Source organism: Episyrphus balteatus, chromosome 3 (assembly GCF_945859705.1).
Source record: "Episyrphus balteatus chromosome 3, idEpiBalt1.1, whole genome shotgun sequence".
Lineage (NCBI taxonomy): Eukaryota > Metazoa > Arthropoda > Insecta > Diptera > Syrphidae > Episyrphus > Episyrphus balteatus.
The window spans coordinates 115,607,344-115,620,658 of NC_079136.1; the positions used below are offsets into that span (position 1 = coordinate 115,607,344).

The 13,315-nt window shown below is 32.6% G+C and overlaps 1 protein-coding gene across 3 annotated transcripts in view; it reads right to left on the reverse strand.

Annotated features, from left to right (window-relative positions):
- Window positions 1-11,264, reverse strand: part of LOC129913577 (lachesin) — a 102,050-nt gene extending 90,786 nt beyond the window's left edge. The window contains exon 1 of one of the 3 annotated variants that reach the window (XM_055992325.1): window positions 10,046-11,263. In XM_055992325.1, coding sequence (XP_055848300.1) covers window positions 10,046-10,370 — 325 coding nt within the window. In that variant the 5' untranslated portion in view covers window positions 10,371-11,263. Of the gene's footprint in view, window positions 1-10,045 lie in introns of all 3 variants that reach the window. The other 2 variants (XM_055992326.1, XM_055992327.1) reach the window with 2 other exon arrangements.
- Between the last annotated feature and the right edge of the window lie 2,051 nt (window positions 11,265-13,315).

Sequence of the window (13,315 nt, forward strand, 5' to 3'; positions counted from 1 at the left end):
ATGTTAGAATTACTAATGAATAATCAAATCACGTTTTGCAATGCAATTGCACGAAGAATCGAGACTCCTAGAAACGAACCACACAAACCATTTATACAAAAGCAAGCGACTACTGCAAGATTGTTCGAAATTATATTCTAAAAGACAATTCATAACTAAAAAGAGGATGAATTTTTGGCATATGTGTGGCAGCAATCACCCACATCCAGCAGCCAGGATGTGTTTCATCTTCTTTAACGACAGACCACAAAACATATGTGTGTGTCTGTATTTTGACCGGATAATTCAATTTGAAATGGGCCATCCTCTTCGTGTTAAACTATTACTCCCAGGAAGTAATATGGATTCTGTTGGATGATGCCAAATTCTAGTTAGACAACCGACCGACACAAAGCAAGACAAGGCCTAGGAGAGGACATTCACTTTGTTAATGCTATTGCCATTCCATTTTCATTCAAGGCATACAAATTTTAGATTGAATCTTCTCCCCTCTCTCTCAAAAAAAAAAAAACAGAGACAAAAAAAAAAAGCTAGTGTGTGTAAAGCTAGTATCTCTCTCTGAAGTGAACTGAAGGTGTATCTACCTACTATGGCAGGGATAAAATTTGATTTTGCTCCTTCCGAAATGGTACTCCTGGGAATTAGGTTTGTACCGAATTAGTAGTACACACACATAGGATTTACAATAAAAGGCAAAAAAAAAAAAAAAAAAAAATAGGGAGCAAAAAAAAAAAAAAACGGAAGGAAGTTTAAGGCTGGAAGTTCGTTTGGCTTTGGATACCATCAGGGTCAGTTGATTGAGAATAAGGTCGAGTTATTTTTTTTATTTTTTTTGTTGCTTGTTTCTTGTGATGTTGTTGCGTCCTTTTATTGCTATTCGTTTGATATAACCAGACCGCATCAGGCGACGAGGTGTATCGGGACAAAATATCTTTATATAAAAAAAAAAAAAAAAAAAAATATGGAAACAACATTCTTCAAGAAGTGAACTCTGTTGTGGAGAGTGTCCTTTTTTTTTCTATTCATTCATTCATGTCCTTAGGATTAATACGGTAATCACTCTGATAGCTGATGATATCATCATCGTTTGGAGTTTTATCGTTTTACATCGTCGTCGTCGTCGTCTTCATCTTTGTCCATTTTCAGCGCTGGTGAATAGAGGAGTTTGTGTTCCTTATGGGAATCGTGTCTTCACATTCGACAACGACGACCGACGAAAGGACGAAGAACAATTTGCTTTTAAATTCGAATTTTATGACGGCCATCAATTTATTGAAGCCGATTTTTCTTATCTGTTTTTTTTTTTTCTTATTCGTCTTTGTTCAAAATCATTGTATATTCTTCTTTTTTGATTCGTTTTTTTTTTTATTTAAACTTTGATTTAAATTCAAAGAAGATCACATCACGTTGAATGATACAAATGCAAATAAATTATCATTTCCTTTAGGGAGTTTTTTTTTTTTTTTTGTTATTTTTTTGAATAAAAGGCATACAAATTTTATTTTAAATTGGTTATTTGATTTTTTTAAGAGTTTTTAAGTTAGTTTTTTGAAGATTATTTTGTGAAGAGTATAATATTGGGTCGTATTAAAAGTTTTTAAATTGGCACAGTAAAGTTTATTCATAGTTTTGTGCTTTCTGGTAAATGGCGCCCAATGCGAATGGAGAGTAAATAATACACCAAGAATTTTGAGAAAGAAAAGTAATGTTTGTTTAAGGTTTTTTTTTTGACAGAATTAATAACTTCATGAATTTTATGACATGTTGTAAAATGGCGCCCAATGCAGGTGTTCGTATAGAAACCATGCAATTTTTTACTTGCGATATACATAGGTACAATAGGACAAGTTTAGGATTCGTAAAAAAATCTAACTAGAGATAACAATTTTACATGATATTACGATGATGGGGAATGCCAAAAAAGTAGGTCCGGCAACTCTGTCTGTCTTTGTGTACCTCGAGCTACAGCCTAAGCTAATGGACCGCCTTTTTTCAAACTTGTTAGTTAACAGTTTTTGGTGATTCCATTCAGGAAAAATTGATTTTCTTTTTTGTTTGGTCAAAAACTAACGGTACCTGTCATTATAACGGAAATAGAAAAGTTATATTTTTCAAAAACGGCTCTAACGGTTTTGATCCAAATTTTTGTGTGTTGTGTAACTTATAAAAGCTTTCTTTGGAAATAAAAAAAAAATATTTTTTGTACCGTTATTAACGGTATCTGCCATAGAAAGTTTTTTTTTATGAATTTCTCATAAGCCAAAAAGCAGATTTCGACCAAATGACAGACCAAAAGACAGAAACAATAATTATATAAAAATTAGAAAAAATTAGAAAAAAACACATTTTTGGATTTAAAAAAAATATTTTTTTTTTTTTATTAATTTTTTGAAAACGGGTTGGTGAATTTTGTCAAAATTTTGTTTTTATGTGTTGAAAAATATTTTCTTTAAAATGGCATACCAATTCTTTTTTTTGACAAAAAAAAAAAAAAATAAAAAAATTGTATATATATAAAAAACTATTTTTTTTTAAACGGCTTTAACGATTTTCGAATTTTGTTTTCTAAAAATTCTTTTTCATACAAGAAATCAAATAGCATACCTACTTGGTTTTATGTTAAATATCTTTAAAACGGTGTTTAGTTAATTATAAAAACATGAAATTCTTTAGCATTAGAGTAACTTTTAGCATTAGAGCAAGTACGAGCGACCCCAGTCGTGCATTTTATTTATTGCTAGAATCTGTGTATCGCTTAATTGAATGGGCCGAAATAAAATTAATTTGTCTTAGTAGGAGTTTATGTCAATCCCGGATTATCGTGAAATTGCTTAAACCCAAATAAAATTTCTCGCCCAATGCGAGATTTTGCCATGCGATGAAAATAAAGTGAATTTTAACAATACACCAAGTATTTTGAGAAAGAAAAAAATACATTTTTTAAAAGTTTGACAAAATTGAAAAGTTCTTGAATTTTTCAACATTTAGTTAAATGGCGCCCAATGCAAGATAAAGTCCATATTTTAATACAGATATGCTCTCCATCCAAACTTTTGCATTGGGCGCCATTTATCTAAATTTCAAAAAATTCAAGAAGATTTAAATTTTGATTTAAATAAATTGTTACTTGAACGTCTTCCCTCATACTTAAATATGTCGTCTTGAAAAAATTGCGTATTGAGTTAAATGGCACCCATTAAATGAAATCGTCGTTGTTTTAGAAAACCAGCATAACTCAAAAAATTTGGTTTTTAAGTAGTTATTAATGCCAATATACTGGAAACAATACATTCTTAATTTTTGTAAACTTATGTAGTATAAATTAAAAGGATTTGTATCCTATCACACAGCTGATTCTTTTTTGTTTTCAATTTATGAAAATAGTATGGAAAATTGATAAACTTGGATATTTAAAATAGCTTTTCTGAAGGATTAAAATATTTGAGTTATATGCCAGTTTTCCAAAATAGCGACGAAATGTAATTTCGCGTTAAAATTATTTTTTTCTGGTTAAGTTTGTTGTTCTAGTTGAGTAGGACCACACGCAATTAAAAAAGCTTGCCAATCTAAAATGGTTATGAAATCGCTTGACCATATTAACAAAATTTGTGAATGGCGCCCAATGCGGGATTTTGCTAAGCGACGAAAATAAAGTGAATGTAACACATCATACCAAAAGGATTTAAGAAAGCAAAACAATGAGTTTTTTTTTAGAAAAAGAAATACATATAACATTCCCAAATACATTGACAAAATTTTGAATGGCGCCCAACACAGGTATTTATACGGCCACCTGCTTTGAATCACTGCAAATCGTGATCACAAAAGAATGCTTAAAATTATATTTGAATTGCTTACTAATTGAAGATATATGTAGTTCTACTTTAATGTTCAATTATAAAAAAAAAATTAAATGAAGCTTTTAAATTTTAAATATTATTAAATTTAAGAATTGCCACCGAATTTCCTTCAAAATCGATTAAATGATTGATATTTTAAGGTTTTGCGCCTAAAGGTATACATCAACTAAATTTCATATACTTATCTATAACAAACTCAATCCACTATCGTCCTTCCCCACAACACACTTTTAATACTTTTATCATTACAAATCAATCGAATACAAAGTTTACATTTAAACAGCAGCCGGTGTTATGTTGCCGCTAGCAAAGGCGATTGTATCTTTGCCATAACCGCGAGCTGTATATTCGCAGAGGTATTATTCAAAGTCCACACATACGACTGTAACCACACTTTAACAAGCCAATATCCTTTTACAAAAAGGACGTACTTTTACCTTGCACAATATTGATAGTGGGTGGATGGATGGCGGTGATGGTAACCAACTCTTCACAATGCAATACTACTGAATAGACAGACAAGAGTTAGAGGGAGAAAAGTGCGATGTGGGTGAGAGAAAGTTGGTGGAATAAGTGATGAAGTATAGACTTTATATACCTCTTTTGTTTGTTTGTTGAAGGAATTTTCTCATGTGACTAGAATTTCCAATTAAAATTTTCGATATTCACATCCATGACAAAATACGAGACGATGAAGAACGCCCGGCGACGACGAGTACTACTGCGTTCTGGTTGAATGTAGCCGACGGCTAAAATTATGCAATAGATTTTGACATGAGAGAGAGAGAGGTGGGTATTTAATAGTGACGGTGCGGTGGCCACCTTTATCCTCTAGGTACACCCTTAAACAGGGAGCAATAACATATCAATCTGTCAGGCATGCATATTGGAAAATACAGCCGGAGAAAATCCCACGAGGGGATAACGGTAGGTATTTGGAATAATAATGATAAAATAAGGATACTTCTTCGCCAAAGTTGCAAACAGTACACAACACTCATGTCAAGCAAGCATAATTTTAGTGTCCGAATAATGAGGACATTTTGATGATGATGATCTCTCTCTCTGTCTCTCTCTCTTGATGATAGAGGCAGCTCTGTGTCTATGCTAAACGTGTTCATCCTCTTTTATTCATTAATTCATATGCATTTATTCGAAACTTATGGCCTGTAATATCCAACCAAGCAGTGGTTAATTTTGTTGTCCCCCGTGTGTTTGAGAATTTCGTCGAGAATGCAGCAATCTCTCTCTCACTAGCCTCGAATTAGGATAATTACATTTTCCGTGGGTAATTTTGTTAGCATTTAATGCTTAAGTGATTGTAAGGCGAAATGCAATATTTCGGTAGCTGGCTGGCTGTAGTAGAGAGGAGCGATTATCAAAGGAGTATATAGCATTGTCGTCCAGGCAACCGCATTAATTTCCTCTCATCGCCCACTCTTAACCATGTAATCAGTAGTAGTAGTTTTGAAACTGTGCTATGGGGCACTTTGCCTTGCATACTTGTAGGCTGATGGAATTTGTATTTGCCAAAGGACAACGAAACGAACCAACCAGCCAACGAATTGGATGAACGAATGACCTGATGTATGGGAAAGCAGGCAGGACATTCCCACATATAGCGAGTGACGCGATGATGCAAATTGACCAGTTCGTCTAATTGAATAATGTTTGTATTAATGTGGCAGATGGTCGTTCTGTGTATTGTTGCAAAGTCCTTTACTTATACAGACAGCCGAGAGATATGTTGTACAAATGAGTTTTCGTTTAGTCATCAGGAGCAGCACAAGAGGAGCAGTAACATCGATTGACCCCGAGAGACTTGTTAATGTGGGTTAAATTATGCAAAGGAAATTTTATCTCTCTCTCTTTCTCTATCTGTTTATCGGTAATTCTATTCATGTGTATTATGGTTTTGTACAGCAGCAAGAAATAAATGAAAAATTCATTTAAAACTAACAAACAAACCTGTTAACTTAAAATAATGATTGATTTATTTAAATTGATGAGTTTTTGTTGGGCGACATTTAAATATACTAATTTGACCAACCGTAGCAAAAGAATTATAAGAATTCCATGAATTTATCACATTTTCAGTCATATATTAAAATCTCGCATTGGGCGCCATTTAACTATTTAACGACAATGTGTGAAAAAGACTTATTCTAGAAGAGTAAAAAGGGTTTTTGTATTGAGGCAGTAAATATATTTAACAAATTTATAGCATTTGTTACATTTTGAGGCACAAATCTGGCATTGGGCGCCATTGAACTTTGTAACGAGAAGGTGTGAAATGGACTGATTCTACAAGATTAAAAAGGCTTTTTTTGCCTAACATAGAAAATCTAAATATATATACAAATTTATTGCATTTGCTACATTTTGAACCACATATTGAAATCTGGCATTGGGCACCATCTAGTTTTTTTTTAACGAGAATGTTTGAGAAAGATTTATTCCTGAATAGTAATAAGGATTTTTGTGCTGAAGCAGTAAATACATTATATAAGTTCATTGCATTTGTTACATTTTGAGGCATATATTGAAATCTCGCATTGGGCGCCACTTAAATTTTCAAGGAAAATGTATGAAAAAGATTAATTCAGGGGGAGTAATAAGGCTTTATTGTGCAGCACAGTAAATTAATTATTCAAATTAGTTGCATTCGTTACAATTGAGCAACATATCGAAATCTCGCATTGGGCGCCATTTATTTTTTTTAAGAAAATGTGTAGAAAAAATTTATTCTATAGAAGTAAAAGGGCTTTTTAACATAGCGCGGTAAATATTATAAACAAATTCATTGCATTTGTTACATTTTGAGTTACCTATTGAAATCTCGCATTGGGCGCCAATTAACTTTTCAACGAAATTGTGTAAAAAAGACTTTTTCTAGAGGAAAAAATATGCCTTTTTACCTAACGCAGTATATTCTTCGCACAAATTCACAGCATTTATTACATTTTGAGTCGCATTATTGAAATCTCTCATTGGGCGCCATTTAAAGTTGGCATCCTCAAAAATTATGGACAAATACGGCGAACATTTTCCTCTTCATATCAAATTACAAAGATTACCTATTATAATCAGAACTAAAAGTTTAACACCGAGTCCAATTTCCAGTTTAAGGACTTTGATGTTGAAAAATTTTTTAACATCGTTTCCAATTGTTTGTTTATATTTTTCTTTTTTTTAAGTTTCCCACCTTTTTTTTATTAAAAAAAAAATAATAGATTCTAAACGATAGGACAATCAAAACTTTAAATAAAAACAAACAAAAAAACTCTGCATAAAAATACACAACATTCAACCCTATACCTTTTCTACAAACAACCCACCCCCGCCACGACCGCAACTTTTCATCACATCTTTCCGAATGCAATTTTTCAAAACAGTTATTTTTAGAAGCTTGCATAAATTAGCAAAAAAGGTAAAAAAAATTGCTGGAAATAGCAACTCATAATAAAACGAACAAGACACCAACGCCATCGCGCACTTCAACGGGAAAACACAACAACATCGGCCAACTGACAAAACGTCCATAAATTGTTCAATGTGTAGGAAGGTAGAGGTGGTTAGACTTTTTTGTCCAGGTGGTGGATTTGGTCATGTTCAAAAATGGATACATTAACAAGGCCCAGGTAAATTTTTCATTAAAGTTGCATATCTGATCGAGTGTGGAAAAAAGTATTAAAATATTGAAGGACATTTACAAATAAACGAATGGGCCTGTTATCTATAGCTTTCAAGACTCTTGTAAATTTTTCAAATTATAATTAAAACATAAAAAGATATTAAATATCTACCACAACCATTACATTTAGACCTATTTAAACAAAAACAATTTGGGCCCCCTAACAAACAATGTGCCTTTTTTACTGGAAAAATAAATCCGGCCCAGTTTTTTTTTTTCATTTTGAACGTGGCAAGAGAGTTCACCCTGCTTGCTATCCTTTCGAATTTCAATAAATGCCTGTGCCACCGACAAAAAAAAAAACAACGTAGAAAAACAATTTCGTTCTTACAGTGCAATGAGCAATCAGAGCACACGGTGAGGCGATGGTGATGTCGGTGGCGGCGGCCTGAAGTTGTTGGCGTGGCGTTGCCCAAACAATACTCGATTTTTTTTTTCCTGAAAGTCCTGAAAGGCTTCGAGGATACATGAACAAAAAAAAAAAAAAAAAACAGCATCTGTTTTGCGGCTGCCTTTTTGCATTTTTTTTAAGTTCTCGGACAGTTGCCGGTAGGATTGCAAAATGAAACGATGAATCTATACAAAAAAAAAAAAACCTTAAACGGTGCAATAAGTTGAAAAAAATCCTTTTTTTTTTTGTTGAATAAGAAAACACAAAATATTCATAAAATTGCATTTTAATTTCAATGCCGAAACCCTCTCCCTTTTCTTCGTTTCGTTCTCTTTATTCTCTTGCTCTCCAAAAAAAAAGGATACACTCATGCCAAAATGAAAGAGAGATGCTACTTTGTCTTTGTTGATATACATCTCTACTTGTGTGTAAGGATGCTGAAATGGAGTAGCATCCGGATGCATTACAAATGAAAATATTAAATTACAATTAAATCGTTGGCACGACCATGATTTTATATGAGGAGAGAGAGAAAATGTTTTTCATGCCTCAATTACGAAATTACTGTTATGGATATGATTTTTTTTTTTTTTTTAATTTTTTTGGTTTTGTGCAAAAGACTTTTTGTGTTATGGTCAAAGGATCATCATAATAATAAGATGGCCAGATTTTTTTTCCAGTGAAAGAAAAACAAGAAAATGAAAACTTTACGATGTTTAGCCTTCGGGAAAAAAATTATTTTATATTAAATTGAGCATATTTTTGAGTTTTTGTAGATCCTTGTCAATGTTCTTTTAACAATTCGGCCACTTGAATAAAATGGATCAAATAAAAAGTATTAAAAAAGATGCACATTGATATTATTTCTGAGTAAGTTATTAAAAAACCACTTAAAGTATTCTTCCAAAAACAACTTCAGTTTTTTATTGAAATTCAGTTTGACCTACCAAAATTAACGACTGGAAACTTCCAAAAACAATTTAATTGAATTTCGTTTTAATATGAATTTTAGTACCTGCGCTGGCTGGTAATGTTGAGTAACGTTCATTTAGTCAAAAATGCAGTCAAGCTCAGAAAAAGAACTACAACTAATAAACTAACAAACTAACAAATCAACAAACCAAAAAACCAACAAACTAACAAACTAACAAACTAACAAACTAAAACTAACAAACTAACAAACTAACAAACTAACAAATCAACAAACCAAAAAACCAACAAACTAACAAACTAACAAACTAACAAACTAACAAACTAACAAACTAACAAACTAACAAACTAACAAACTAACAAACTAACAAACTAACAAACTAACAAACTTACATATTTTTTAAATAATATTGCTATTATGGTAATATATTTGGTAAAACCTATAAATGAACAATATTTTGCTTTAAACTAGTCTGAAACTAGTCAAACTGATTTTCCTAAAAATCAATATTTTCATTGAGTTATGCAATTTTTTTTACAAAAAAAGTATTTGTGGAACAATTCCTTTCACAAATACTAAGAATTTGTTAGTTTTTGAGAATAAAGGTACCTATTGGTGGTTTACCAAATGAAAACACTATTTTCCATTATTTTTCTTCTGAAAACGGGTTTGGAGGAATCAAATTTTTGAAAATATTTACTGAAGAATTCTTCTCTTTGAGGTGATCTTAATCTGAAGCAAAACATTGATCTAAGTTCCACTAATTTATAAGAAACAATCATTTTACAATTTTTCAAAATATCCCATTTTTGACCTTGTATTTCTTAAAAAAAATAATTGTTTTGCTTATTTTAGTCTAGTCTCAACTTTTTTTGAGTTGTTTTTTAGCAACAGGAAATCCAACAAAAAGGTTTTTCCTCTTTTCCACCTCAGATTGAATGGCATCTTCATTAAATCTAATTAAAAAAAAAACTTTAACCTTTGAATACCCGACATCATAAACTGTTGCGTCCCACAAAAACAAAATCACATGCAAATTAAATGCAAACTCAAAGCACCTCGTCTATATAAATCATAAGTATCTCGATAAGTCTACTCGTTGAAAATGAAGAAATAAAAAAAAAATCATTTTTTTTTTGTATTAAAAGAAAAAAAAAAAAAACACTTACCATTTGATGAGGATGATGGCAACCCTCCGCCCATTCCATTAATAAGAATTCCTCCACCAATTGCACCACTACCTCCTCCAACACTACCTCCGCCGCCACCTGATGCTATTGCTCCACCGCCGCCTCCAACTCCGCCGCCTGTCGACAAGGACGAAGACCCTGATGATAATGATGATGACGAAGTCAACGACAATGATGATAATGAAGAGAGCGGTATGATGCCGCCGCTACCACCATACGACGATCCGGAGGAGATTTTATTTGTGGAGTCCCCCGCTGTTGCCGACAGCAGTAGGAGGGCCCCAATTAAACACCAGGGGCCCATCAGCTTAACACTTTACTACACTTCATTGTTTCTTATAGAAAAACACAAAGCAGAATAAGGGAAAGGGATGTGGTGGATAGGTTTGGCGCACGGAGAATGCCGCCTTCCCGTTTCCCGGCGTGTTTCTCGTATTTCCTGATGATGTGTTGAAAGCCCCCAAACGAATTCTTCACTTTTTGAACTTTTAAGAGGGTGTTAACGACGACGACGACGAACAACGATGATGATGATGATGATGATGGGCGAATTGTGTCTTGAATCCCGACGTCAACAACGTTTCGTATAGGTTATTCCTTGTCGTCGTTCGCTCGTTGTGGTGGTTCTTCCTTGGGTGGTTGATGGCTTGTGGTTCCTTTGCTCCTGAACGAGAGAATAGTGTCGAGATTTTCGATTACATTTTATTAGAAGTTTGCAAGAAGCAGCAGTACGAAAACCTCAAGTACTATAAGGAGCGTGTGTCAGAGTTTCAATAGTGTTTGCTAAGGGTACCTACACTCTTTGTATATATGGATGGATGGATGGATGGATGGATGGTGGTTAAAATGGGTCTTGGGTCTTGGCTATGGCAGCAGCATCCACACACATGTTCAAGCCATGAATGTATCGGCTGCTGGCCGAAGATGAAATAAACTTTTGTCTATATTCGAGGGTAAATTTTATTAACGCGTTCTCTCTTAAGACTTTTCGTTTTCTTCTTCTTCGTTCTTGGTTGAAAAGTTCTTTCCCCCGATTGAATTATGAAAGTTCTATAACTTCTTCTTCCTACTTTTTGTGTTGATGGGTCTCATTTCTCGAAACTAAGTGGCAGTGAAGTCTAAAAGTTACCCCAAAAAGGCTTTAAATTCTTACTAACTCTAAAAGTTTGTTTTCACAATTTTTTACCATTAAGACTTATTTGGTTTAATGTATGGACATATATAAAATGGTAGTTGGTCAGAAATAAAGATTTTAGTAATAAGTAATAACTATGAAAAATTATAACGGTAAATAAGTTGTAAGATTTTTTGCACTACTTAAGCACTTTCATATTTTTGGGGGAAATTCGACTGTTGGAATATATTTTCTTGTTTTATATTAGTTTTAAGGGTTTTTAGACTTTTTTTTAACGAGATTTCACTAAATGCTTCAAACAATTACCCAGTTTGAATTTTATAATGTAAATAAATAGTTCTTGAGAAATAAAGTTTTTTTACGAGTTAGAGATTCAACGATAAAATTATTTTTCTTTACAAAGTTGTGGATTCTACAGATTTAAAAAGTTTTTTGGGACAAGTTTTTTTGATGTTTGCAATCTTGAAGTGATTGTTTTGGATTTTATTTTTTTGAAAATCAACACTTTTTTACTATTTTTTTTTTTCAATTCCATTAACGATTTTATGTTTTTTCTCTCAAATTATTTTGAAAGATTAGGGATTATGGTTTTGCCATTTCATGAATTTGAGGAATTTTGTTCAAAACTCTTATGATTTGTATTGTTTTTGAGATTATTTTTTGCATTACTGACTGGGACTAGAATTTCTGCTCTTTAACGATATAATGTGGGAGCGGTACGATTGATCGCAAACTAAAATCTCTTATAACAAAATCTCGCATTTTTGCAAAAATTACGCAAAGCAAAATTTCGCATTTTTAACATCTCACATAACAAAATCTCGCACTTTCAAAATCCTGCATATTAAAATCTCGCAAGTTCATTAAATTCTTGCTATATCAAAATCTCGCATTAGAAGAATTAGTTTAGAGCGTAAAGTATATTAAATTTAAATTGCTTTTTTGGCAGCAAAATGTATAAGCAACAGATTAAATGAAAAGAGAAGGTCGAATACAACAAATTCACATGCATTAAGTCCTTTTGACTCCAACATTCAACAGTTGACCCTGAACACTATAAAAAACTGGCATAGGCGCCTGACAGTTAACAAACCTTTTCCTTTTCTATTTATCTCTTCAAAACAAAACGAAAAACCAGAAGAGGGAGGTTCTGGGCTTTCCTAAGCTAGCAATATCATGTAGGTTTATAATCTCGCATTGAAATAAAATATTTATTAATTCGCGCGCGCGAATTAATAAAGGGTTGGGTACGATTGACCGCATTTTAAAATCTTGTTCTTAAAACCTCGCATCTTAAAATCTCGCATTATGAAATCTTTTTTATCGAAATCTCGCAATTTCAAAATCTCGTTTACCAAAATCTCGCAACATTAAAATCTCGCAAACTAAAATCTCGAAATTTATAATCTCGCATTGAAATAAAATATTTATTAATTCGCGCGCGCGAATTAATAAATATTTTATTTCAATGCGAGGTTATAAACCTACATGATATTGCTAGCTTAGGAAAGCCCAGAACCTCCCTCTTCTGTTTTTTCGTTTTGTTTTGAAGAGATAAATAGAAAAGGAAAGGGTTTGTTAACTGTCAGGCGCCTATGCTAGTTTTTTATAGTGTTCAGGGTCAACTGTTGAATGTTGGAGTCAAAAGGACTTGATGCATGTGAATTTGTTGTATTCGACCTTTTCTTTTCATTTAATCTGTTGCTTAAACATTTTGCTAAGATACTTTACGCTCTAAACTAATTCTTCTAATGCGAGATTTTGATATATCAAGAATTTAATGAACTTGCGAGATTTTTTCTAAAATGCGAGATTTTAATATGCAGGATTTTGAAAATGCGAGATTTTGTTATGTGAGATGTTAAAAATGCGAAATTTAGCTTTGCGTGATTTTTGCAAAAATGCGAGATGTTGTTATAAGAGATTTTAGTTTGCGATCAATCGTACCGCTCCCATTAATAAATATTTTATTTCAATGCGAGATTATAAATTTCGAGATTTTAGCTTGCGAGATTTTAATGTTGCGAGATTTTGGTAAACGAGATTTTGAAATTGCGAGATTTCGATAAAAAAGATTTCATAATGCGAGATTTTAAGATGCGAGGTTTTAAGAA